The sequence below is a fragment of the Manis pentadactyla genome, chromosome 9 (genome assembly GCF_030020395.1).
Source record: "Manis pentadactyla isolate mManPen7 chromosome 9, mManPen7.hap1, whole genome shotgun sequence".
In the NCBI taxonomy this organism is placed as follows: Eukaryota; Metazoa; Chordata; class Mammalia; order Pholidota; family Manidae; genus Manis; species Manis pentadactyla.
Genome location: NC_080027.1, coordinates 121,104,380 through 121,131,634, shown reverse-complemented (window position 1 = coordinate 121,131,634; position 27,255 = coordinate 121,104,380). Strand labels below are relative to the sequence as shown.

General features: G+C 44.9%; 2 protein-coding genes across 5 annotated transcripts; both read right to left on the bottom strand.

Moving 5' to 3' along the window:
- Positions 1 to 651: 651 nt before the first annotated feature.
- On the bottom strand, positions 652 to 12,266 carry C9H1orf116 (chromosome 9 C1orf116 homolog). Of its 2 annotated transcripts, XM_036909820.2 has the most exons (4): positions 12,109 to 12,266; positions 7,096 to 7,280; positions 4,664 to 4,841; positions 652 to 3,456 (listed from the first exon to the last, which is right to left on the bottom strand). In XM_036909820.2, the coding sequence occupies exons 2-4, from the start codon at positions 7,198 to 7,200 to the stop codon at positions 1,889 to 1,891; spliced, it is 1,851 nt and encodes a 616-aa protein (XP_036765715.2). In that variant the 5' UTR covers positions 7,201 to 7,280; positions 12,109 to 12,266; the 3' UTR covers positions 652 to 1,888. The 2 variants fall into 2 exon arrangements, with proteins under 2 accessions (XP_036765715.2, XP_036765716.2); XM_036909821.2 differs by lacking the exon at positions 7,096 to 7,280 and having other exon boundaries at positions 12,109 to 12,170.
- Positions 12,267 to 19,241: 6,975 nt separating this feature from the next.
- On the bottom strand, positions 19,242 to 26,357 carry YOD1 (YOD1 deubiquitinase). Of its 3 annotated transcripts, none has more exons than XR_005029736.2 (3): positions 25,826 to 26,357; positions 22,596 to 24,825; positions 19,242 to 19,401 (listed from the first exon to the last, which is right to left on the bottom strand). XR_005029736.2 is itself a non-coding variant. In XM_036909828.2 (3 exons), the coding sequence occupies exons 1-3, from the start codon at positions 26,166 to 26,168 to the stop codon at positions 19,396 to 19,398; spliced, it is 969 nt and encodes a 322-aa protein (XP_036765723.2). In that variant the 5' UTR covers positions 26,169 to 26,357; the 3' UTR covers positions 19,242 to 19,395. The 3 variants fall into 3 exon arrangements, 2 of the variants coding, with proteins under 2 accessions (XP_036765723.2, XP_036765721.2); XM_036909828.2 differs by having other exon boundaries at positions 24,206 to 24,825; XM_036909826.2 differs by having other exon boundaries at positions 19,242 to 24,825.
- Positions 26,358 to 27,255: the final 898 nt, after the last annotated feature.

The window sequence follows — 27,255 nt, the reverse complement described above, 5'->3', positions numbered from 1 at the left end:
GTTAACCAGGCAATTACTACAAAAGAAAGAGCTCATTCCTCAGGTTGTGTCTTGAAATATAAACACGAAACAGTTCAACCAATATACATGATGGAGGGGTGTTTCTCTCTTTGGGAGGCAATAAGATAGGTTTGGACAGTTGTGAAGGTCCCTGTCAGCTGTGACAGCTCAGGTCCTGCCCAGGGCCAGGATATACCGCATTTTGGGCGTGTGTGCGCGAGTATACACAGAAACTGCCACACCCACACCCACATGCCGTGACAGGGCGGAGCCATTTCTTGTCCTTACCTTAACCTTGTCATCATTTTCTGTTTTGCTGCTGCTGGGTCCCTAAGGACACGGCCCAGAAATGCTCAGCAGACCTAAAGGGCACCTTTCCAACCATGGTTCCTTTATCTGCCCCTCACATCTGGGGCTCCTGGACTCCAACCAGGTCATGGCCATGAACAACATGTTTCTCCTGAGAGGAAGCAGGGCTCGTGTCTAGCCATGTCTGATCACCGAGCCTGTAATCACAAGCCCACACTGCTTACCCGTATCACCCTCTTTTGGCATTTTCTCCAGTTGCACAACTCGGCCAGGGAATTTGGGCTTAATGAGTTACTACATTGCTGCTTTTCAAAGATAAAACAGAAAAAACATGACACTAAATGTGATCCTGAACACCATTTAATGTCTGATGTTCCAGAAGACATTTTAGGACCTCAGAGGGAGTTGAGAAATGGAGTCCTCGGAGGTTGAGCCTTTGACAGTGACATGGGTCCCTAGGGGCAGGGCACACAGCAGGGCACGGGGATCAGGAGCCCCAGCTCCTTGCTAAATGGTGGTGAGCATGGTGAGTCACTTCCCTTCCCTAGCAGGGCTGGATAGGAGCATGTCGAAGGTCCCGCCCGGCTCTGACAGTCTATGAATAACGAGCAGAGAATGTACTATATTGATTTCCCATAGGAAGTGAGGAAATTTAAAACTGCAGTAGCACAGAAAGGCCTAGAACAATTCTTTGGTATTTATCAGTCCTCTGGGCTTGGGCTCCCATGTCTGTGCCGGCCCAGCCCTGGGGTCAGGCAGGCGCAGACTGAGATAAGGAGCAGGAAGGATTGGAATACCACGGTCAGGGATGGCCACTCAGTTTATCACTGAATTTACCTAGCCACGGACAAGGAACCTCTTTGTGCTGTGTGGTCCTTTATCCCACCTTCTCAGACCAACAAGAGTTCTTCTGGTCTCGGTCAACCAAGAGTTTTAGTTGTAGGGAGGTGTGCTATCCTTGGGACTGGGACGGAGAGAAGGCAGTGGGAGAAGAGATAACAAGCCAACTTCTCTTGTCCTAGGCCCCTGTCCGGAAGGCTGGAACCGAGAGAGGGTCCAGCAAGGTATGGCCAGCAAGGTAAGACGGTCTCCATACATTGCAGAGATTCTGGGACACCCACGTTTCATGTGACTCTGCATTTGCCTAACGTCCCTGGCATATCCGTTGTCTCATTTGACTTTGTTTCTCAGCCTTAACCACCCTTCTCCCCTCAGCCCTGGATAGACTGAACTCTACCCAATGTGAGAAGACCCCCAAGACCAGCAGAAATCTGAGCAATGATGCCTTGTGCCATATAAATAGCTTCAGGGATATATACAGCCTATCATACAAACACACACCCCCCGTCTTGTGGAAATCATCTTCAAGATGACTCACGCAGGGAGCCATTGGCACAGCCACCCTGAATATCAGCGCACGCGCGGACTCCATCTCTCCCTCCCCCTCCCCTCAGAAAGCAGAGGGCATTGGAGGGAAGCCCAGCCCTGCCCAGCCCTGAGTCGTGAGACGGGAAAGCCTCCTAGGTGGAGGCTCGAGTCCCTTGCCCGGGGGCAGGGCGGGCAGGCTGGTGGCCAGCGCCTATTCCTTCAGCAGCCCCAGCTTCTTCAGGGCCTCCCGTCTGTGTTCATCAGGCACGCCTTTTGGGGAGATCTTGACACTGACGCAGGGTGGTCTGGGCAGCTTGTCCCGGCTCTGTCCTTGGTAGGACAGGTGCTTGTACCTCTGCTCCTGTTCCAGGTCAGCCAACTTGCCCACCTGGATACCTGCGAAGTCCTTCCCTGCACCCAAGGAGGCAGGGCGGGGCCGGGAATTACGCAAGATATTGGGTGCGACCTTGTTCAGGAAGGAGCCTTTTCCCAGAGAGGTGCTGGTTTGGGGGCTGGGGTCTTTCTCGGCTGAGAGGTAGCTGCTCAGCCCCACGCCTGAGCGCTCCAGGGTGTTGGACTTGAAGTTCATCTGTCTCAGTCCAGGGACGGTGCTCTCCCGGAGAGTCGGCCCTGCGACCGGCTTTGGCTGAGTCAGCGGACTGCTTACCCCCGGGGCCTTTGGGATAGGAACTGGCATGGACTTGACAGCTGGAACCTTCCCTGGACTGGGTTCCTGGGCAGGAGTCAAAACTCTGCTTGGAGAATCCCGCTGAGCAGGAGCCTTCCGTGGAGAAGGTGCCCAGGCCGGAGCAGGCGCCGCAGCCTTCCCCGCAGTGGGCGCAGCTGCCGAGGCCGGGGCTGGAGACGCAGGCGGGGCCGCAGCTGGAGCCGGAGCCGGAGCTGCGGCCGGGGAGGCGGCTGGAGCACCAGTGTCCCTGAGCCTGGCGGAGCTGCTGGGCTTGCCTAAAGGCAGGCTGGGCGCGTCCTGGTCCTGGGGCAGCCCCAGCTTCTCCAGCGCCTCCCTGCGTGCCTTCCTCTGCTCCTGCAGAGAAGAGGCAGCCGGCCCAGCATCGCCGGGGGCAGCCTCAGGGTGGCGGGGCAGCCAGCTGTGCGGGTCACTGTGGAAGCTGCTTCGGCTGCTCTTGAGAACTATGTTAGGTGGCAGCTTCCGGGGCTTGGGGGCTGCGAGGGGTGCCGGTCCAGCACTGGGATCCCTTCCTGCTGGGAGGGGAGCATCTCCAGCTCTTGAGGTCTGGGACAGCGCGGCAGGGGGAGGCCGAGGTTGGCCTGGTTCCCCCGCTGAGCCTTTCTCATTGGCAGTTTGGGACATGGCCTCTGAAGAAGTCTCCGGTCTCTTCCAAGGGCTAAGTGACGTGTGGAGCTGGGCCGTGTGCCTCTGCTCCCTGGGCCCTCCGGGCAGGTGGGCCTCCCCACTGCTCTGCCGGGGGTCCCGGAAGGCCTCAGGTGGGGGGATGAGCGTGTCCAAATCGAGGGTGGCCTTCCTGGGGCTGGCCGGAGCCTGGCCCGGCACACCGCTTCGGCTGACCCGCTCCTGCTCAGGCTCCGGGACAAGCCCCTCCGACGCCTCCAGGTTGTGGCTCTTGGGCTGGACGGCGCTTTTCCTGAGGTTCTGGTTCCTGCTGATGTGGATGTTCCTGGGGAGGCTGTAGGAGCCAGACCTGAGAGCCAGGCCCTGGGGCTCGGGCGGGTAGGACAAGCCGGACGGAGTCCCTCTCCTCGGCTCTGGTCCTTGCTGAACGACTGTCCCCTCCGGATGTCCTGTGAGGGTCCGGGAGAACAGGCAAAGGAGAGTGGACAAAGGTGAGAACCGTGCTGCCAGGCAAAAGCAAATACTCCCTGAACTCTGATCTCCAATCGGCAGTGGGCTGGTGTTGTTTTTTATTGTTTCTTTGCTCTTAAAGGGGCAACACTTTTGTCTGGATGTCAGTTAGACTAACAGAGCAATGCTGGCAGATTCCCGTCAGGATTAGTTTTTATGGTGGGGAAAGGGCAACGCCAGATAGCTCCATGTCCTTAATTCAGGCTCCTCTGAACCCTGACATATGCACCAGGTGGGGAGAGAATCAGGACAGCTGTCTTGGGCTCCCAGGTTACTGAGTCCCATGCAAGCACTGAACATAAGCAGCATGAACAGATGATTTACTCTTGATTTGACGAGGCTTCTGCCTTTTGCCACCTTCACTTTCTGTAAGCACCTGGATGACTCTGTAATGGCCACAGCTGTCCCTGCATGAGAGAGTGATATGGGTTCTTTCCTTCCTGAGAGGGCTGGGCAGGTGCGTCAAGCCCACTGAGCAAGGGAATCAGTCTCAGGTGGCACAAAGCTCCAGGCCCCCATTTACTGCTCTATCTCCAGGGAGGGTCTAACACATTGTTAATAAACATTTGCTGAATGGGTGAATAAATGACTGCAGTCTTGATGCCAATGGGTGGGACTGTGCTCAGGAATAGGCTGTCCCCTTACCCTGGGACATAGAGGCCCCCCACTCAGGTGCCATCCCACTCCCCTTCTACTGAGTCTCAGCATGCTAGCTCTCCACACTCCTCACAAGGCCACAAGGTGCCACACGCGGAGGTTAAGGGAGCCCTCCCCTCTTCTTATCTCCTGCAGCCTCAACCTCTGGATCCTCCAGATTAGCTCTGAGACTGACTTAGCCTCTCCAAAGCCAACCATCCACCCTACCCTGACTCCCTCCCCAGCTCTCTGGTCCTATCTCTGCAGAATTTCTCCATGACAGGATGGGAGCTGGTCAAACCCCTTTTTTCATAGAAAGACACAGGAAACCACTGTGAGCAGTCCCTCCTTCCCTCCAGAAATAAGGCTTCATTCTAGCTAGGGAAGCAGATGTTCCTTCTTCTGCCTGTGATGCAAAGAGCAGAGGCCACACAAGGTGGGAAGTGACCCTAAGGATGCCCTGGTCTTCTGGGTTTTGCTAAATGAGCTTCCCCAGATGGTCTCTCTTACCCCAGGGCACAGGCAGGGTTGTGAGCAGTGCTCGGGGACCTCGGGGTGTTGCGACTCGCTCAGACTCAGCTGGGGACAGTCCGCTGTCAGCCTCAGTGTCCAGTGAGCCAATGGTCTCCTCCAGGAAGAGCAGGCACTCCTTCTCCTCAGCAGACAGGAAGTCGTAGCTGCTGTCACTCTGGAGTGAGGAGAGGAAGGAGAGGGCGCCCTGCAGACACTGGCAGCCGAGGACCATCCTGCACCAGGGCAGGGACCCTGAAGCTCCAGCATGGAGGGCAGAGGCTGCTGGGCTGTTGTCCCACCAGCACCCACTCTGAAGGCTGGGCAGGCAGACGGCAAGTGGCCTTCCTTTTGCCTAGTCCTCAGGGGCAACAGATCAGGGCCTAATTCCCATTCCTCTGTGTGACCCGTGTCAAATATTTCACTTTGTGTGTCACTGATTTAGCACTAAACTATACTGGCACCATAATGATTTGACCTTAATCTTGGAATAGTATTGCTTTTAATTTTTCAAAGAACTTCTGCATACTTGATCTGGCATGTCAAGGACAGTATGAGGACAAATAGGAAATGTGGCGTACTGGCTTCCAGGCCAATGGGAACAGCGGCATGACTAGCCACTGATAAATTTACTGAATAATTTACACTTGACTTTGAAATGCATTCCATACAGGATTTTTTCCTTTGTGTATTTACTTTCTTGATGGTATCTGGCTCTGGCGAACATTCAAATAAGTGTACATTCTTAAATAAATATTAACTTAAGGGGGGAGGGGGAGAAACTGGATGGGTACAGGAGGAGGAGAAAGCAATTTAGTATTAAATATTAAAGTAAATATTTTTCGCTATGCAGTAGCACATAGGAATATGTGGGAGAAAATGCTATGGCCATCTCAGATGCTTGCTGCCCACATTGTAAGGCCAGGAAGATCCATGGAATAGCCACTCTCTAGAGTTGAAGGCTGAAGGGAAAACCAATAGGGCAAATGGCAATATAAGAATGGGCCTGAGTCCTTTCCTGGCATCCATCATCACCTTCCTTCCCAATATTTGAGATACTTCAGAATTGTATATTCTCCAGACCCACTGAGATGGCCAGGAAAGATTTTGAGATGGCCCTAAAAATATCCTGGAGGGAGGGGAGATGGTTGCTGGAATACCTTCCAGTCCTCCTGCTCCTTAAAGAGTCATCTTCAGTTGACTGAGTGAGGCCTGCATGTCAAGGGAAGTCCCAGGTATAGCCCTTGGAAGCCCTGAAGCTAATTTCATAGGTTCCCTGAACAAAATCTTCTTTACTGCCCTCTTCCTCCTGAAAGAGCCTTGCCAGTAATAAACCAAGTCTGAATTTCTCTTTTGAGGATGATTCACTTTGAAAACCTTCAATTCCCGTCACACTCAGTCTCCAGTGGTATGTAACTGCTCCTAATGGCCTCAGCCTAATGGAAACAGAAAGATATCTCCATGGCCCCATCATCGAGGGTCAGAAAGAAATTCTACAGATGGTCTACACTTCAGATCTTTGGTAGGTGTGCTGCTTTCTCTACTCCATGCTTACATATCAAAATTCACCCACTATATTAACCATCCTTGACATTCAGTAGCAATCCTTATGATTCTTAAATTTTCAAATACCTTTATAGGATATAAAACAACAAAGTAAACATTCTCTGGGGTTATTATGTCTGTGACGAGAGGCAGTCACAAAGGAATGCTTTGGCCACGGGGCAGATTCACTCTTTCCCACCAGCCTGACAAAATTGAGATATAAATTCATTCCCAGAAAAATTACAATTGATCATGTGCGCTCACAAATAGTTAAACAGGGAGTTTGGACGAGTCACAATCTCTGCTTATAGACAGGCCATTTCTACCTAGGCATGTGCTAAGGGCTTTATGAGCATCCCATTTGCTCCCGTGCCCACCCCAGAACACTATGAATTTGGTGATAATATCATCCCCATCTTAAAATGGAGGCGACTGAAGCTTAGCAGAATGCAGGGGTTCGCCATGGGTCACACAGCTTATAAGCAGAGAACCCAGATCTGTGTGGCTGCAGACCCCAGGCTCTTCATCACGCATTCCCTTTGATCTCCGTAAAGCACTGACGTGATGCTGCTGGTTGCAGAGGATGGCAGGGATTTTGTGTACCAAGGACCTGTGTGCAGGTTTCCAGCATGACCTCAGGTCACTGGCCCCCTCTCCCCTCAGCTCAACCCCCCAACCTAATGAGAACTGGGAGAAAAGCCTCATCTGTCCTATTGGTCTCTGGGGTTGTCCCACCCTATTCTGTAGAGCCAGGGGTGACTCAAAGGCAGAAACACTGATTGGTGTGCTTCACTCCCGGACGAGGCAGATGACAGAGGAGCTGTGAGCGAGGACGTGGTGGGCAGGTGTGCAGAGAGTGGGCCAGGGGTGCAGGACGGAGTACATACAGATCCAGAGCGGGTGGAGGCGGTGCTCGCCATGCTGTCCCAGCTGCCGACGCGGGTCACGGCGTCCGAGCCAGGCCCCGCCGGCCACAGCTCCCTCTCTGGCATCGCCCGAAGCAAGTGCAGGGGTGGCAAAAGGGACTCCCAGAGGGGAAGCGAGGGGAAGCGAAGAATGTCCCAAGCTGAGCCTGAAAAGAGAAGAATCAAAGCCACGTGTGAGCCTAGCCGAGGCTCCGGCGAGGATCTGCCCAGGCCCCGAGCACCGCGGCAGCAGGGACACCAAGCAAGCAGAGGGCTGGAGGGGCCGTGAACAGCCTTTGCCCAAAGCCAAACCCCAGCCCGCCTGGAAGGACACACAGCTGGCTCACAGACATGCAGAAGGACGGCCTGAGGTGGTGGGGGAGCGGGCTAGTCAGAAAGGAGGTTCCATCGCTTCTCTTGGCCACTTTTTCCTCTGAACCAGGGAGCTCAAGCCACGTTTCCATTACCAGAAACAGTAAATATTGCAGAAGCTAACGGCTTGGGCTCTGGAGGTGGCTGGATCTGGGTCTAAATCCCAGTTCCACCATTTACAGTAATGTGACCTGAGGAAAATTACTCCTCGAATCTGTTTTTCCTCATTAAATAGGGTTAACAGAAGGATTAAATGAGAACACTTAACAGTTTAGTTGGTAATAAATACTTGAACACTTAATGAATAAATGAATAACTACTACTGTTCCTGTAATAAGAAAAAGACAAGATCCATCAAGGATCAAAATTCATTGAAGTAAGGGAAATAAGAGTTTAGAAGGGCTCAGGTGAATGGCAGAGAAAGGCTCGAAAGAAGGAACAGGCACCTTAATAGTACCTACCACACAGGGTGGTCATGAAGCTGTAATGAAACGCTCCACGTAAAACACTTTGTGCCGGGCATGGCCCAGTGATTGTCGTTATAGCCAACATCACTCCAACAGCCACCACCTCAGCCACCATCACCTGCCCACTCCGGCACTCAAAAACCCAATTTCCCTCTTGTGTATCAAGATGTTGCACTTATTTCCAATGAGGCTCCCTAAACTCTGTCAAATGGACAAGAGAAATGTCCAATGTAAATTCCTCCCAATTCCAACTCATAGTGGAAAAAAAGTTTCGATTTCAGTGTGCCAGTAGTGAGAGCAGAGGAAGGGAGTGCCATCTTTCTGAAAATCCCAAGGATTTCCATGTGCCTGGTTGTGGGAAACACTCCACCAGAGTTGGAAAGGCCAGAGGTGGCTCTACTATGTTAAAATGAAATTCTAAGAGAATTCAGATCAAAAGCCAGTTCCAAGGTCAAATAGATAGCTAGGAGAGAGTTAGCACTACATATTGTTTGTCTGATTCTGAATCCATGTTTTCCATACAACACAATGGCATATTTTCTACCATCTTTCCTATCCTCCAAGTACTAGGTAAAATGTCCTAGAAAAATGTGTTCTATTTGAGATCTTGTGACTCGGGGTTTGGGTTCCAGGCCAGGTTGTCCCTTTTGCCTCTGCCAATGATTGCTTCTAGTGCCAAAGTCAGGTCTGGACTCAGGGGTGTGTCAGCCTTCCAGCCCTACAGAGCTGACAAGCACAGGCCTCACAGAACTCCTCTCCTGCTTGGGAGGAGGCCTTCAAGTGGGCAGGTAGGGCGGGGCAGGACAGTGGCGACTAATGAGCCAGATACATGTGGTTCATTCGGGCCCAGAGCCTCCCAGGAGCTAGAGAGGTAACCACAGGAGACAGAGATACCAAAGAAGCTCAGTTATAAATCAACATTGGACAAGACAGCTCTTAGGGCTCCTTCACAAGGTCAGTTCCCCAATACCCAGGACGCCAAAGAAACAGGACCACGAGAAATCATGTGGATAAAGTTCAGTCATCTTCAGCTATTCACTCCATTAACTACAGTCTAGGTTCAGAAAGCCCTGACTTATTCCTAACATTCTGTAGGGCTGAGGTCATTACAGGCAAGGGGCTCCATGTCTCATAAGCCTAGGCACACAGTAGGCACGTGGAAAAGGCTGGATGAATAAACTTGTCATCTATTCTGGTTATCTATTGAGTTGAGCTATTTGAAGTTTTTTTTTTATTTCTACCCTATTACTGTAAGCTCTTAATATATGGCTCAATAGAATTGGGGCAATGTTTTCAGTTAAACTAACATTCATAAGCACCTAACAGGCATGGGGCAACACAAAACTTTATAAGGCAAAGAAAGACATTGTATCCAAGAAGTCAGTGTAGATCCAAGGGTCTAGTTTTTGGCTCCAGTTGAAATATGAAAAGTGACTCGATGTAATTAATCTAATATTCTCTGCAAATGCTTGAGCACATGGTGCCTCTTCCTTTCAGAGAAAATTACCATCCTAGTTCTTCCAAATACGTTTCAGCCTTTGTAGTTGTTTGAGCCTCTCCTTCCTCCCAGGGCAGCCTATCATACTCTTGTTTTGAAACCAAGGATGGCTCAAAGAAGCTGCAATAGATAGAAACAACATGAACAGCACACCTTCAAAAAACATAGCATGGGGTAGCTTACAAAGTGCTTCCAGATACGCTAATCAGATCTTCAAAATGACCTGATCACTTACGGAGAAGGAGACATATTCTTTATTTGGCAGATGAGAAAGCTGAGGCTCTTTCCACTTCCCATTCTAAAGGGGACTTGGGAATGACCTACAACTGTATCCACCGGGCAGCCTGTGGATCCTGGCCCCTCCAGAGGGCATCTCAGAGGCTATCCAGATGTAAGAGGCCATGTACCTAAAGAAGGGTCACTGGCCGCCCTTGACTAACACTTAAAGCCCTAAGATCACCCTTCTCTTCCTACCTCACGCCTTAAACCGTGTGAATTATCCGATTCAGCTGTGTCCTTGCAGGCCAGCTTTTTGCCCCAACAACAGATATTTCCAGAGCATAGAAACACCACCAAAGTCCACTGAAGGTCATGTCATCAGACACTACATAGTCACTGCAGAGATGCATCTGAGCTAGAAACCAGAGTCAAACTAGCCCTAAGGTGCTTGCCTCTCACATCCACACCTAGTTTTCAGACCCAAAGAATTTGGACTTTAAAAAAGTCCTACTTTCCCTCTTTCCACTCTCTCTCCAGTTTGTCCTAACCTGGATGCTGTATTTCCTCCCATCAACTTTACAACCTTGAAACTTGGGAGCTATTGCTTGAAAGCCATTGAAACCTGAGGTATTTCTACTGATAAGCCTGAGAAATGAAAACACTCAAGGTGAGAGTTTGGTATCTTTTAAACCTTGACCTCTTTGGGGCACTTGAGAGGAGGAGGGGATATGCTAAGGAATATGCACAGCCTATAGTCAGGGCCACCCACCCACAGGCATATTAAATATTAACTATCTCACTGAAACCAGCCAAGCCTTGGAGGAGAGTAAATAAACAGCATGTGGAGTTCTGGCACCTGGAGAGGGTGGGGTGGGGAGAGGGCCCCAACCTATTCCACTTGGGTTCTCTGTACCTCCTAAAGAGACCCATGGTGCCCTTGTCACCCTCCCCCTGTGAGCCCACCCCCATGCCCTCCGAATGCTCAGCCTCTCTCCCCAGTAGTCAAGGAGGTGTCCTAGTTCTCTTAGACCAGGTGTCTCTGCTTTTTGCTGATTGCCTAGCAATGTACCTTGCACTGAGACTATCTTAAGTAAAATGCCAGGAAGACTAAATGTTGCTCTGGGTGCGTATCCCTCTCCACGAGCAAATGGGAGAGTTTCTGTGTGTGTAGAGGCAGTGTTACAATCTCCCCTTCACCAGTGGGCTTGAGGGAAAGACAGTAGGAATGTCATCTTTCCAGAAGAGCTGTGTTCAACACTGCAGGCTTCTTTACTGCTGACAAGTTCGCCATCTATGGCAGTCTGTGGCGAGCTTGATGGGCTGCGGTGTGGCTAAGCTACAACCTAAAGCTCCAGCTGCCTGGACTGGAAACCCACCACATTGACTCTGGCTGGAATGTGCCAGGCCCCACGCCTGGCACTCGGGTCTTCCCACTTCCTTTTCCTGCAGCAGGAGGATTAGAGGTGAAGTCAGGGAGCAGAACATGGATGAGGGAAAGCTGGCTGGCCTCTCCGACTTCTTCTCCATCCTTGCCCTGTGCAGGAAAGCCTGCCATGCGTACTACCAACTGAGCCACCTGAGGAAAAATGCAGCAAAGCCACCCCACTGGTCTGCTTCTCTTCTCTGTGTGCCACACACTTTGGCTTGAGCCCCACTCGGAGCTCCTACCTGACCCGACACGCCACCGTGAAATATTAATGTGGGTGAGGCCCAGGCACAGCCGACTAGCTTTCTGTTTGCCAATCTCTGGGTCTATTAACAGGCAAAGTCAGGAAATTAACTGAGTTGAAACCAAATAAACTCGACTCTGCAACTAGAGTATCCATGGTTTTTTTCAAGATGAACTGGTAGCCTGAGTGGAAGTTTTCTCAACCTCATATCCCCTTGCAAGCAACCTAGCACAGCTCACACCTTACACATGTCCACGGAGATCTTCATTATCACACCACCACTAGTGAACACACACACACACTGCACCCCTTATTTAAATAAAGGTAGACATTGCGTTGATAAAGCCATTGGAAAATTTCCTGTAAGACATTCAATGGGAAACCAGGGCACCCTTCTCCCCTGGGAGATCTCCCATTTTGACTCTCTTCTCCAACTATTTTCTTCCAAAATTGTATCTCAATTTCAATTGTTCAGAGATGGAAATTTCCAAAGCAAACCTAGTCGTTTTTCTTGTTGTCTACCAATATGGTTACCCAACCTAAACCAGCAGATGAAAAAAAAATGTGACCCAGTCCTGGTCTCCACAAAAAGATTCCAATCTCAAGAAGCCACCAATTTAGTTTGATCCCAGACTGGACTCAGAGAGTTGAAATGGAAGCCCCCCTAATTGGGGTGTTCAGGGCTCCCCATAATCCTGTAACCCTGACTTCCCATGAAGCCCCCACTCTTGCTGTAGAATAAGCAATAGTTGGTTGGTGATTAACTTACCTTCCGGTGGGGGGCTGAAGAGAGGAAAAGAATACCCTTAGTTTCAGAGGGAAGCGACGAGACAGAGCCTGCCTAACCTGCCTCCTACTGTTTTCTTCTTCTGACCTCCTCCTGACTTACCTGGACAGGTGAATGTTCATCTGTGCTGCCTCGCCCCACCCCATCACTGACTCTCAGCCAATCCCAGCCTGCCCTCCCTGCTTCTCATTCCAGCTGTTCTCCAGGGCGGGAGTGGGAGGGGAATGGGCGGCGATGCTGCTCTCCAAGAGCCACTCATCTCTTCCCCTCCCCTTCCCCAGTTAGAGCCAGTAAAGAGCCCTTAAAAAAAGGAGGGCCAGAAGGAGGCAGGACTGGTTTGGGTAAACCTGGAAGAGAAGGAGAGTCAGCAGGAAGCAGGCAAAAGATACTGTTTTTAAGTCTTGAGATAAAGAACCTCAGCCCACTGGGCAATGTGCTTTTTTGTGTGTCTGTTTGAAACTTGGTTTTCTATCTGGAACTGCCCTTCCCACAGGGAGGTGAGTACTCCCCGGAATTCTCCAAGTCAAAATCCTTGTGGCTAGTTGTGCTAATAGTTTTTCTAGCCGTTCAACATCACTTTCATCCTCAAGTCTTTTTCTGGCAGCGCATAGTCCTAGCAGCTGCCCTCAGGGCTGCTGGAAACGGTGTCTAAGGCTGGGGGTGCCAGAGCTGGGCTTGCCAAGGAACTTCCCGGCCTCATTTATTTCTGGGGGAAATGAAACCATTTGCTCCCCGAAGAGGTCCCTGTCCTGATGAAAAAGTGACCAGACAGCCTGGTAAGCCAGACCGTGCACCGTCATTGGGCTCTCTGGCCTCTTTTAGTTGTTAATGGAAAGTCACAGTGAATATTAAGAAATAAAAACAAAATAAGCTGCAAACCAGTTTAGCAACTCCCATTCCTTCCACGGGCAGATTTTTGGCATGTGTAGTTAAAACAACCTGAAGAGAACAGGAAAAAGGGAGTGGGTGGAAAAACCCAATGCTTTCAGGAAGAACTCTCCCTCCTGGTATGGATGCCCCTTTCACCAGCTACGACTTTTGCTTGGAAGCTGGCTTTTCCTGCATATAGGTTATCCTCCAAACCAAAAGGGCAGGAAGAAAAAATAAAATGAAGGCACAAAATTCATTGATAATTGATTGATGGCCAATATTTGCTAAGCTCTTGCTGTGCTCTAGGTATTGAGTTGTGCCAAGCATTTTTATGCATCATTTCATTTAATCTTTATTTCGACTTCAAAAGGTGGGCACTGTCAATATCCACATTTTACAGGGAGATTAAATAACTTGCCCAAGATCACATAGCTGGGCAGTGGCAGAGCAGGGAGTTCAGTGCAGGCAGTATGGCATCAGGCTTGCCATGCACCTGAATGATGCCCATCAGCCTTTATTTTGGAGAAAATCCAAGCAGGAAATATGAAACACTAAGATAATTTGCAGGTCTCATTCTAGCAATCATTTCCCATCTCATTTCTGTCTTGTAACTATCCATATCTTTATAATGAGGTAATGCATGGCTTTTATCTTTTTCTTCCTGTGGTCATGGTTAAGTTGGAAACAAATGCAATGATTCTGGGGCCAAAGTAGAGAAGAGCAGAGGCGGACTAGTGAGGGGGAAGGGTGTCTGAGGAAGCTTGGGCGAACCCTGTGCCCTATCAGTAGCATATGGATAACAGAGCTGACAGCGTATTTAAGAGGGACGACCTCTCTTCCTGATGTGTCATGCAAACGTGGATGATGTCATGATAGTGATAAAACAGGAAGGGCATCTCCCAATCAGGAGTTCAATGCAACCAGAGTTACGCCCACAGATGGAGTTACTGAAGTTGATCCAGTCTCATAGGTGTGTGATTTCAACATTTGCTCAAAAAAATAAAAAATGAATTGACTTAGGAGCATTAACCTCAGAAATGACGTTAAGCACAGTCTTGTTTGTGAACAGTTTTTCAGTTTATAATGAAATTAGAATTAATTAGGAAGGGCCCTTATGTTTTCCCAGGTAGAAGGAGGGGCATAGACACAATGACCCTTCTGGTCCTCTCTTTCCTTCTGGACATTTCTTTTAAAAAATTATGAAATATTGCAGATATCCTGGCATAAACAAACACCACCATCCCTAATACACACTTCAACGAACAACATTTATAGTTGAATTTACTTATAAGCTTTGCCCCTGTCTCCCCTCTAGCCTCCTCAAAACAATATATACCCCTGCTGAAATAAATCACTGTCCTGAATTGGGTGTTTTTCATTCTCCACATCTTTAAAAAATATTTCACCCTTGAAACTTTTTTGCCTTGATTTCATTGGTTTTGCTTGGAAAATACCCAGTCTCCAAGTTTCCAAGAGAATTGGGAAGGAGGCCTGGACTAGGGGGAAAAGCGGACTTCCAAGGTCATAGCTGAAAGTCTAGGTCTCCGCAGCGATGTAGGTCATCACACGACGGGGAGTGTGCATGGTGGCCCTTTGTGTTGGCATTGCTGTCCGATGCTCTGCCTCTGCAGGCTGACTGCAATCTGCCGCCTGACCCAGCTAGGTCCTCACAACATCTCCATCCCTGAGAGCTGCTGTGGCACACTCATGTCCCCACTGTGAGAGCAGTTTACATTCCCTGTCTTCAGTACAGCCTCCCACTGAGGCATCTCACCTCCCCTGCCCAAGTGCACGTCTACACACGCACACAGACCCCACTTCAAAACTAAAATACCAGAGTCACTGGGTCACTGGTCAGTCATTGGTCAGTCTTTCTCTTTGGGCCCCTTATAAAGTTGAACTCTGCAAAAGAGTTGCAAACCTCTAGTCTAACCATTCATAATACTTACTAGTTTATTCATTCACATTATTGTCACATCAGTATCTTTCAGAGTCTGTCTCCTTTTCCTCTCCAAAGGAAAAAGGAATTTACTTCGAACACATACTATCACCACCCCTGAGAAACACCATTCCTGCACCACTGTGTCCACGGTGCTGTGCATGATCCTCTATGCTGGGTGTCTGAGCCTATTTATTTCTGATGTATCAAGGAGAGGGAAGGTTTTACTCCTTTAAGCAGCAAGAGCTTGCTTTAAAGAGAAAATAGCTAGGGAAGGTTTCAGATGAGGGTGATTATAATTTGGCTATAAGATACGGAGTTGATAGGCCAGGTTAAGACATCAGATAGATCACCAAGTTCTCACTGAAGTGGTAGTAATGTTAAGCCTAAAATAATTAGATGGGAACTGAAGGGTGTATTTAAGTGGATTTGGGTAAAGGATTTCTGAAATTATTTAATCACTAAGTAATTCTTGGGAGTGGCTTTTTTCTTCTCTCTCCCTCTTTTTTTTTTTTTTTTTGACAGCAGTGTTTCTTTGGCCCACCTACCACGGCAATTTGGAGGATTCAGCAGGCCTTTTCTGCCTAGTGTGAACAAAAGTTTGAGGACTGGGATCATGCATCAGAGACTTTTGTAAGGAACACCAAATCTTAACATGTTCAAAACTGAACTCATGTTGGCCCTGCCCTCAAACCTGTCCTCTCTCCTCTTTCTGCCTGCCAGCCATTCCATCACCATACCTATCCTCACCCAGACTCAGTACTTCTCAGCAATCCTCCCACATTCCCTGTGAGGTCATTCCAGCCCTTCATACTCTCCATTCTGGTTGAGGACTTCACTGTTGCTAGATCATGAACCAGTAAAGATGGAAGAGACTACAGAAATTCCTTGTTCCACATCTTCCATTTTATAGATATACATCTGAGTTGTTCTTCCTTTCAAAATACTTTGATATATTTTCATAGCATACATGATGAAATTCAGAGTCCCTATATGACATAAAAAGACCTTCATGAGGAACAAAATAGCAGCAGACTCAGAGACTCCAAGAAGGAACTAGTGGTTACCAAAGGGGAGAGGTGTGGGAGGGCAGGTGGGGAGGGAGGGAGAAGGGGATTGAAGGGTATTTTGTTTATTACACATGGTGTGGGGGATTATGGGGAAAACAGTTTAGCACAGAGAAGGCAAATAGTGAATCTGTGGCATCTTACTACACTGATGGACTGACTGCATTGGGGTGGGGGCGGGGACTTGATAATATGAGTAAATGTAGTAACCACATTGCTTTTTCATGTGAAACCTTCATAAGAGTGTATATCAATAATACCTTAATAAAAAAAATTTTTTTTAAAGACCTTCATGAGCTGCCCTGCACACCTTCCTACATGATTCCTCTATCTTTACTACAGTCACACCTAATTTTTCTGAAATTGCCATGTTTTCATGCTTCTGGGCCTTTGCACATGCTGTATCCTTTGCTTGGATCCATTCCCATTCTGTCCTTCTGGCTTAGTATTGTCCTTCCTTCAAGGTTCGACTCAAGCACCACCTTTTGGAATAGAATGTTAGGACTGCTTTACTGTAATCTCTTAATACAATGCATTTATCTCTAGATTTAACCCACTAGCATGTATCTATATCTATCCTCTTGTAGCATTTGAATTCATGAAGGGCATCAAATTTTTCTATGTATAACTTCTATTATGGGAGTTAAATATTCATGCCCAAGTTGATGATGAACTTTAAATCCTCTACTTAGGACAATTGTCCTAAAAATTTTATTTTTTCATTTTTTTCTTTTCAAATTTCATTTTTCATTTTTTCAATTGTCAAAAAACTTCATTTTTTGAGATCATGTTTGAAAGAATCCGTCTATTGCTACTATTTTGCTTTTTGTTTTCAGTCCTAAATCTTGTCCTTGGACATGCTATTAAACTGTGCATTGCTTTTAGAGGTGATAGGCATTGATTGGCTCATCAGGACTGTTTTCGGAGATTTTTGACTTTTTTGACATCATGAATATACCTGTGAGTCTGAGATGGTTTGAAGGTCCCCAGCTGCCGATGCTTTACATTGCAATGATTTAAAACACATCTGGCAATGGGCTGATTTCCTTTCCCTTTCTTAAAATGCATCTATCACTCTTTATGTTCTTTACTTATTATGGATATCTAAAATTGTTAAAAAAAATATCAGCTTTAATAGTATTTACAAAGAACTGTAGTGTATAGCAGGTAGTGAATATTGGAAAATGCCAGGGAACATTATTGGATAACATTTGGATCTCCTAGCAAATCCTAACAGCCCTACACAGATTCATTTGTTGGAATTGCCCATTTAAGAAATTATTTGGCTTCTCAAACTTATTTCTTGTAACATGCATATAATTAGCATTAAGTGTATTATAATTTGTTAATATTTATCTTATTCATTGTTGGCAGTAGAAGGACCATGGAATACAATTTATAATATGGCAACAGTTACAAGTAAGATACATTGATTAGACTAACTGCTTTTCTCCTACCTGCTACTGTCTGTGTTCCCAGAAATGTCAACTTTAATGTTCTGCTGTCAGCATTTCCTGCCCTTGCTTTTATCACTGAATTCCTTCAGACCACTAACATCTCCTGTTAATTACACACACACACACACACAAAACAGATGGGCACCTCTGTAAATTCATGAATAGCAACCTCAAACATGTACTCTATATTGCCAAGCAATTACCACCTTTCTCTGGGAAGCTGGATTCCCTGTTTTCTGAGACCAATATTTCTTCTCTATCCTCAGACTTTCCACCCCTGATTTCCTTTATTTTCAGATAATGACTTCGCCACGAAATTTGAAAATTTCAGTAAGAAAACAGCAGCCAAGAGGCATTTACTTAAGAAAATTGTCCTAAAAAATTCATTTGTTGAGATTGTGCTGGTAGGTAATCCATCTACAATTTTGCTGATTATTTTTTTCCTAAATTTTGTCCTTTGACATACTACTATATTGTGCCTTTCTATCACCAAATTTACAAACCTACCTTCTTGTGCCCATTTTCTTCTTCTGTTTTGTACAACAGAAGAACTGCTCTTCCTATAAATCCCACCATCCATGTCTGCTCTAGATCTCATCTCACAAACTCAGTCCCTGCAGTCCTCTCTCCTACGTCACCATTTCGGCCTTTCTATCAAAATAATTTCTATATATACCAGTATTCAAATATACAATACTATAGTGTAGTATCTCTGGAACCAAACTGCCGGGTTTGATTGTTTCTCTGCTTAAATAAATGCTATTGACAGCTGAGCTATGCAATGAACTGTTTGCTCTTCCTTTCCTATGTATCTTTTTTTGTCTTTCTATTCCCACCCATTATGTAAGTCTCCTTCTCAATACATTCAATATAGTAGTATTTTTGATACTATTTTGATACGATTTTTTGGTAGTATTTTAATACAATGCATCCTGGAGAAACATTTCCCATAGCATTCTGGAATGATCTTCTTTTTAGATAGGTTGTTCTTTAGCCTGTTGCATGGCTGTCACTTTTATTTCTGTATTTATTGTCCTACTGGGAAAAATCCTTTCACCTTTCTTTTGTTGGATTACCCGTATCTTGTATCTCTCTCTTTCTTGAGTTACCTTCTTATTTGCTAAGACACATTAACCATAGTTTCCTGAGAGAGTGGTTAAGATCTTACATAACTGAAAATAATTTTATTCCAGCCACACACTCATTGATAGAACAGCTGGATATAGAATTTTGTACTAATGCCTGCTAGCTTTCAGTGTCACTGTTGAAAAGCCCCAAGCATTTATGATTCTAAGTTTAGGGCTGACTTGGGATTCAGCTTTTTCAAATCTGCTAGGTCAGTTTCCATGCATCCAATTGCTGGCCAGCTTCCGAAATTTTGCTGCTGTCAATTACCCTACCATCTCTTAGTCCTTGAGAATGTATGCCTTTTAAAATCCCATTGTTTTACTGAAGTTTTGGAAGAGTGGAGATCAACGGATATATTCAATGTGCTATCTTGAACCAGATACTCCACTCCAACCTGCATCCATCTGGCTAACACCTGCTAGTATTTTAAGATTCATTAATGAATTCATCCTTCAATTGAATACAGGAAAACACCGTCAGAGTAAGATCAGAAAACTCCTCATGGTGTAAGAAGGAATTTTAGAAGGAGAAAGGCAGAGAAGCAGTTAAGAGAGAGCTGTTCATGCTCAGAGCTGGTTCCTCATGAACATATTTTCCTAAGCTCACTAAAACATGATTTCCCTATGTGGGAGTTAAAAAAAAATGCTCAGACAATACTTTCACTTCATTTATTCTTTCAAAAAGTCCTTCATACAGCATTCATAAAATCATACACCTCATAAATAAAATCAGTGCATCTTTATGACAATAGCATCATGTAAGAGTGGTGCAAAATGAAATTAGACATCTCCCAGGTAGCAGCAGTGCATTAATTCTGAAAAAAGTAGACAAAAGACCATTTTTAAAACAAGAAAACACTGACCATCTTCATTAAGAAAAAAACATTTTCTTATGCCAAGAAAACAGAACTATTTTCCCCTTCCCTACTTTGTCAAGTCCTGTTGTAAAGCTCTGAATTTGAGTGGTGGTTTTCTTCTTGCATTAGGCAGTCTCTACCTCTAATGCACTAATACAGGAAATACAGGGCTACTGTCATTCTCTATCCCTCTTGACAAGCTATACACACTTATTCTATATTTTAAGTCGAATTCAGTACTTTTTTAAAGGAAAAAATTTACTCTTTGTCAAGGAAATTTTATTTCCTGTAAACAGCTTACGTCACGAATGCCACCAAGGTAAACTGGGAAACTGACAAGAACGAGGTGCCCTCACCCTTTTAAGTAACTTAGAGGCTACAATTACATGTCCTACACCAGTTATAAAGTCAGGTTCATGTAATCTTGGTACAAATTCTCAGCCTTTCTTGGATTAACCTTTCTGTTGACCTACGACTTAACCAAATCATATCTTCACTGTCCCTTAACTCCTAGATGTAGGTTTGTATTTTCAAAAAAAAGGATCAAAAGGCATCATAGCAACATACTTATATTCATGATTTTATGCTTTAATGACAAGCTCTTCAGTTATGGCACTGCTACATTCTGTGCCAAGAAATGGGGGAGGAGGGTTACGATGACAGAAAGGCATTGCTTGAGAAATTTTCCAAAAAGCATTATTCTGACTGGGAATGCATCCATTTGAGGACCTCTTCCGTTCAGTGGTAATCTATCCTCCTGCCCTCTAAAATAGCATAGGAGGTTTATCAGTCTTCATTTAATTCAAACAGACCAAGACCTAAATCAGCACCCTATGATTCAATATCAATGTAATAATTTTTTCGAAGTCAAGTATTCAAAGCACTATAAACAAAATATGGGCTAATTTTTGAAAAAAACAAACAAACAGAAAAACCTTTTCCCACAATCAGGTTAGTTTTATATTCTTTCTAGCTTAGATGAAATGAGTCAAAATAGTGTAAATCTTAGTAAGACAACATCTTTTGTTAATAAACTAGCTTATTCAAATTAAATGTCTCCCTTAAGACTTAAAAATTATGTTGTTTATATATGACACTTCTAAGGCCTCTGACTCAAAAATCAGGTCCCTTAAAATAAGTTTGGGTAGAAACAAATGAAGAGTTTTAAGAATCTAATCTCTTTGGAGTTGCTATAGTCATCTTTGTGCTACAAGGACAAGTTCTGAATAGTGCACTATACAATGAATGATAAAAAACAATCAAATGACAGAAATGGGTAACATTCTGAATGTTAGGGCACAGAGCCTGCTCCTAATAGCTACAGGAATTAAGTTTCTCTGTTATCAAAACACCAGAATGTTGTACCATTGGATGGTTGGACACTACATACTGATGGTAATTGTTAAGGAGAGCTGATTGTTAGCAGCTCAAGAATTACATGTTAATGTTTTTAACAAGATCCCCAGAGGGAGCTAACATGTAAACTTTTCCAATTTTTTTAAAGTGCTGCAAATAATAACAAATGTGTCTCAACACATAAAAGAACATAAATCTTAATGTATGAAAGCTTAGGAAGGCCACCTGATTTGTAAAACAAAAACAATTCTGCTGCTAATCTTGATACTCCCTATTCTAATTTTTTCAAAAAAGACACAGAAAATTATGTTTGTCTTGAGCAACTTGCCAACATACATATTTTAATGCCTAACAGTATAAAAAGATACTGCATAAGTTAGACACATGTACTTGTGGTATGCAGACAGATAATACACTGTTAATTCATTCCTGACTAGGATTTTGCTGGGACTTGAACTTCATGGAATAATCAAGTGGCATGACTATATTAGTTTTTGCCAACAGGGTCAAGCTGACAGTTCAAAGGTACCATTGGACTATGCCCATTTTTCATTCAGGGGAAACAAATTTTTTAAATCCGAAGAAGAGCAAGGGAAAGGGTGAACAGGGGATAAGAAAGCACAATGTTCATTCAGTCTGCCACTTATGTAAACTATCCTTAATTAATAAAATATTATTGTATGGCAGTCAAAAACAATGAATAGGAAGAGGGTTTCATTCTGCTCAAGTGCATTTAAGAAAAAAATTTCTTTTGATTCCACTGCAAGTACTAAATTGATACACAGATTTCTAAAATTCTCAAGATTATAATTTACACATATTAATAAACTAATTCCAAGAGATTAGTAAATGTGGTAAAAAGAAATCTTTAAATTCTGTGAGAAATACAAGCTTGAGTTTAGAATGAGCATAAGTTTAAGTTTTTAATACTCAATCATTAAATCAAATGGTCTGCAAATAGTGCTTCATCTTGAATTTTCCATGATCAGAACATTACTTTAAAGTCCTAGTGCTGAATTTTAGCAGGTAATTTAAAAACTCATAATTGACAGCAATTTGTGTATCAGTGTCCAACCGGTGAATGGACAACCTAGATAACACAGAGTAAGATCTCCTGAATAAATGCTTGACACTTGCTATAAAAGTATAAGCTAAATATGCTAAGACTTAAAATTAAGGGGTTTAATTTTGTAAAATACCAGGTTCTATATCTTTCCATTTGTTACATTAATCCAATATAGATAAAATATAATCAATTTTAAAGTGACAGAAATTTATGTTGGGAAATACACCAATACATGACTGGCACATTATAAATTACTCAGTAAATATTTGTTGCATGACTAAATGTCTCTAAAATCCCAGTAAGCAAATGTCAAATTTGGCTCCTTAAGTATCTAAGAAAGGAAGGCAAGCTTTATGAATAATGATGCATAAAGCTGAATTTGATGGATGTTATAAACTCTTAACTTAAAATTTTAAATTTAGTATTTTCTGGGGGATATAGGAGAAGCAAAAACATTTTTGATCAGATGACAGACAGTACAAAGAGCTTTTCAGTCATTTTCATTTGTACATATTATGATTGCCAAACATCAAGTATCGCAAGCTCACAAGTGCTATTTTTAAGGCTCAGTAAAATAGAAAATTAAACACTTTTAAGTTATACTGACCATAATTAACTTGTAATGCCTAATGCAGCTATTCACCCAAAAGGTACTCAAGACAGATCACCAAGTGATTAAGCATACTTGGTGAATTGTTTCTTAAAGGTACTTCTCTCCTAAATTGTTTACCTGTTCTTTAATTTTCGATGGCCACCTCCACCAAGTAGAAAAGCTAAGTAAATCTCTTTAAAACATTTGCTAGGAAGATATGCTGACAGAGATAGAATGCTTGAAAGTCCACCATCAGTTTTCTGAGATACTTAGTCAAAAGTGAGACCAAGAAAACAAAAAACTTCGCAACATTAAGCCTCTTCACATTATGTGAGATAATACGTAATGAATTGTAATTTAGCATCCCTGAACTTCAGAAGAATTACAAAAAGAGGTAGAAAACTTTTATCGGGAAGATCTCATAGTGAAACTAAGTTTTAGAGGATGTGCCTTGTGGACGAGCCCACCAAGCAAATGGCTACACATCTAATAATAGGAAAAAGCAGAAATCTGAGAAAGCTGAATAAGGCAGGGATTTAAAAAACTGTCATATTTTGGAAGTGAAATAAATTCATTCAACACTATTATCCCAATCCCTTTAAAACTCTTTAAAAGTCCAAAGATCGTGGGTAAGCAAAGTGCTAATTACTCAAAACAATTTATGAAACTGAAATTATTCAAAACAGCGTTAGTGGCAGGATTCGGCTGAGCATGAAAACAAACCCTGTTTAGGGAAGCAAAAGATCTCACAAAAAACAAACCAAAGCACAGCATCATCACTTCAGATGTTTTTTTGAGGAGTTGGAGAAATGCTCCTAACAAAAAGCTGAGGAAATTAAATCCCTCCAGGCAAATCTTTCTGTAAAAAAGCAAAAATGGAGCACTGAAATTCCAAGGAACTTCCATTAAAAACAATACCCTGCTTAAATGTAAAACTTTATCCAATGTAACAAAGATCAATACATGAGTTTCACTAAAACATGAGGCCAGTGGTCTTATAAAGCTTCAGTAAGCTGCTCAGGCACCTTTCCCCTAATACATTCTACTTTTATACACTAAAAATCCTAAATTGGGCACTAGCAGTTTTCAAGGAATAGATTCATCCCTGTAAAAATTGTTATATATTTATCACTGGTTAAATATACATTTATAAAGTCTACCAAATTGCAATAAAAAATCAGTTTTGACAATTTTGAGCATCTTCATTTGAGGAATCAATTCGTAATTGAGAAACTATTATCTCAGAGTTTTTAAAAGGACTCAGAATTACTGGAGACACTGTGGTTTACGTCCAGTGACTTCACATGAGGCCTTCCACATTACCCAAAATGTGAAGTTGTTTTCTTCTGCAAGTTAATGCTGCTGGGTACTAGTTTATAATACTGAAACTCAATCTTCAGGTTAGTGTCAATAGGTAGCATGGACCACCTATTCTGTCACTCCAGCAGAAAGAGGGCATGTATCACAACTATAGACACACATCTGTAAACCTGCACACTAATTTTAATCTTAACAAGGAATTTCAGCGTCTTAGTGGTTTTGAGTCAAAAGGATGGTTCAAGCATTATGTCCTTTTGTTCTTTAGGGCTACGAATAGCTTATTGGATAACCCAGAGCCTTCTGGATCTGTGAGGTAGTAGGCGCCAACCCTCATCATGCATAGATCACACTTCTCCAAAGTTGGTATGGCCTGTCTCCTTGGCATGGTCCCTTGCTTCTGCTTGTCCAGTTAATCCCTTATGACATACCATGCATCTCAAGGTGAAGCGGTTTACATCAGTAAACTGTCTCCTTCTTCTAGCTTCCTCTGCTAATTCCAGTGCTTGAACAAGAACAATATCATCATTGGAGGAGAAGATGGTCAGAGGAGGGGTGTCCGGGTCAGGGAAGTCCCGCTGAAGTGGATCATAGTGGATGCCATCATAAATAAGCAGGACCCTTTTGGCATATCCTGCATCTTCCCCAAAACGATCAATTCTTACTGTCTGTGTATCCACTACACAAATCTCACATTGATAAAATTTAGACAAAATGGATATCTCAATAGCCCCTCCCCATGTATCATCCCTTTTGATCCAGTCACAGTACTCCTGATTTGTTTTTCCCAGTATGGCCTCACTGTAGAAGCCGGGATCACTTGCCACAATCTGTGCTATGAGGCGTCTCATCTCAGGGGCACAGGCTGGATTCAAGACTCCACCTTCGACAACATAGTACACGCTGGTGAAGAGGCACGAGTTGTCTGCTGGGACTGTGGCTCTGGTAAGCACAGGCAACGTTTCTCTGACGTAAGTAGGAGCACCAGGTTTTGTAAAAGCAGGTGAAGTTCTGGGCCTGGTTTGGTCTTCTTCAACGATCAGCATGTCCCCTATTAAAAGTAAAACAAATCCAAAACTGCAGAGAAATTATAGATGCCACTGGGTGTTCACTAGCCACGACCGTAAAATTACAACACAAGGAGTTAAACGTATAAGCTGAGATTACTAGGGAGAACACAGCCTTGCAAACAAGTGACCAGTAACACTTCTTGTTCAATGAATCTTCATAAAGATGAAACCAGAACAAAAAGCAAAGCACTTCAGGTTGCACCCCAATTTACTGAAGGGCCTGGGTCATACAACTTTATACTTAACTTAAAAAGATACATTTCAAGAACAAAATTTCCTTATGCTTGCTCTGCATTTTAAAAGCACACATCGTCCAAAAGGTGTTTACCATAGATTGGGCCACTAGGGGGTTCTCTTCCTTCTGAAACGTACCATTATCCATCCTGTTCAGTGTTTACAGGATCCGTGATACAACAGCTGAAAGCTTTTACTGACCAATACTGCTCTTCAAGTTTTAATGCTGGCCAGAAATAACTGCTGTTGTGTAGAACTTGAACGGGTCTTTAAGTGGGCGAGTAAAAGCCAACCCTCAAGTGAGTGTACCTGTCCAAGTGTATATGAAGCAAACTCCAAAAACGAGCCAGGAAAGCAACTAAGAAAAACATCCTGCATCCCTCAGACCTGCTATCTTTTTTCAGGGCTATAGAGTAAAAGAGCGATCAGTTCAGAGAAAATAGGCCCTACTTTTGTGGAAGCAGAAGGAAAACAAAAAGGAGACGTTTTCAAGGTAGAACAGAAAGCAGATACTGGGAAAGGGGGGACTCCAAGGCTTTGGGCTTCTTGTGTGGGTTGGGCCCTTGTTTCTTTCAACCATATGGACAGACCCGTGCCCCGGCCTCCGCCAGAGTTCTCTGTTTCTTACTCTATCCTTACTCTTGTCCTTACAGCCCCAGCTGACCCACAGCCGCCTTCCCTTGACTGGTACTGTCCTCCCTCTCGCCCCTCTTCGTCCTCCCAAGGCCCCGGCCCCGCTTCCCTTACCTGATTGGATGGGCAAATGCCCCAGAATGGTATCCCCGTTGCTGAGGTCCAGGCACTCGGGCGGGTATCCGACCAGGACTCGCTGACAGCCCGGCGCGATCCCGGTGATGACGGCAATTTGGCTCTGGAGTTCTCGCACCCGGGTTCGGCTGGACAGCCCCTGCAAAACATGGGTGCCATCCTTGGCCTTGCAGCGGAGCCGCCACATTGTGTCGGTCTCGGTGCCCACAGGCCATACACCCGCGGGGCCAGCTTTGGTCCCGGCAGCAGATTGACAAACGCCGCCGGGGTAACCAGCCCCAGGCTGGACTCCAAAATGGCCACCCTTTGCCGGGCCAAACATCGCGAGAAGTTGCTGGCGGTGGCACTTCTCGCGATATTTTGATGCCCGGTTCCGCCTTGGCACTTCAGGAGTGAGCTCTTTTAAAGTGACAGCTAGTTCCCTAACCCTTCGGAGCCGAAGGATGAAGATTTATCCGTATTCCTAAAGTACACCTGGTCTTGCTGCCTGTCGAGCGAATGAGGTGCCCTCTGAGTCGGCAGCATATATCCTCAAGGGAAGAGGGCGGGGAAGGAGTTCCCAAGTTGAGTACATCGGAATGTAACCTTGCACTTGGTGAGGTCAGAAATGATTACACTGGGGCTTCCAAACTACACCGGGAGAAATAGAAGCACAGTTCAGAACGCAAACGAATGCCAAGAATGGTCAGTGAGTCAAAGGTATTGACAAAAACAATCAGATACTCGTGACCAGACTCATGGCTGCAGCAAACATTGACTCACTGATTAGGGTGAAGGGGGTCAGAGGACGGGCCTTTCCACCTCCACGAGACTGTAACTTGAAAACGTCCATTGCCGCATCAGAAAACGCAGTATGAGGTCAGCATCGGGGTCCAGGGAAATTGCTACACTCAGGTGGTGGCAGGACAAGGAGGAGGAATGAAGAGGATGTGTCATCTAGATTCCAGTTCAGGCCCTGGGTATACAAATATGAAGACGACGCCATTCCTGCCTTCAGTATAACAAGCACTCACTATAATCAGGAGAGAGGCTGGGGTGTAGAAGATACATAACCACTGAGTTTCACAGCAACGTGATAATGCTACATTATGTGACCTTTTTCAATCCTGTATCCCTAGAACCTAGGACTGTGCCTTGCAAATAAGTGCTCGGTAATACTTGTTGAATGGATAAAGACAGCGTTGTATAGGGGCAGAGAAGGCAACTATAACACACTGGGAGTTGTTAAAAAGCTTCAAAGAGGAGATACTTTTTGAGCTGTTTGAGAGGATGAATTTAATCCCCAGGCGAAGGAGGAATAGACTTCGCACAATTTATCTCTCTTCCAAGAAACCCATACTCATTGTTCTTTTTGCATCCTGGTTCTAGAGCAGCAAGTCCTAACCTGCATAGAGTGGGTTTACCCACAG

What these genes read in the sequence shown, in the direction of transcription:
- C9H1orf116 (XM_036909820.2), bottom strand. Translation starts at nt 7,200, where the DNA reads ATGCCAGAGAGGGAGCTGTGGCCGGCGGGGCCTGGCTCGGACGCCGTG. An exon ending in CCTCCACCCGCTCTGGATCT is followed by an intron (nt 4,842 to 7,095) that starts GTATGTACTCCG and finishes TCCTCACTCCAG; the next exon opens with AGTGACAGCAGCTACGACTT. An exon ending in AACCCTGCCTGTGCCCTGGG is followed by an intron (nt 3,457 to 4,663) that starts GTAAGAGAGACC and finishes GGACCCTCACAG; the next exon opens with GACATCCGGAGGGGACAGTC.
- YOD1 (XM_036909826.2), bottom strand. Translation starts at nt 26,168, where the DNA reads ATGTTTGGCCCGGCAAAGGGTGGCCATTTTGGAGTCCAGCCTGGGGCT. An exon ending in GCATTTGCCCATCCAATCAG is followed by an intron (nt 24,826 to 25,825) that starts GTAAGGGAAGCG and finishes TACTTTTAATAG; the next exon opens with GGGACATGCTGATCGTTGAA.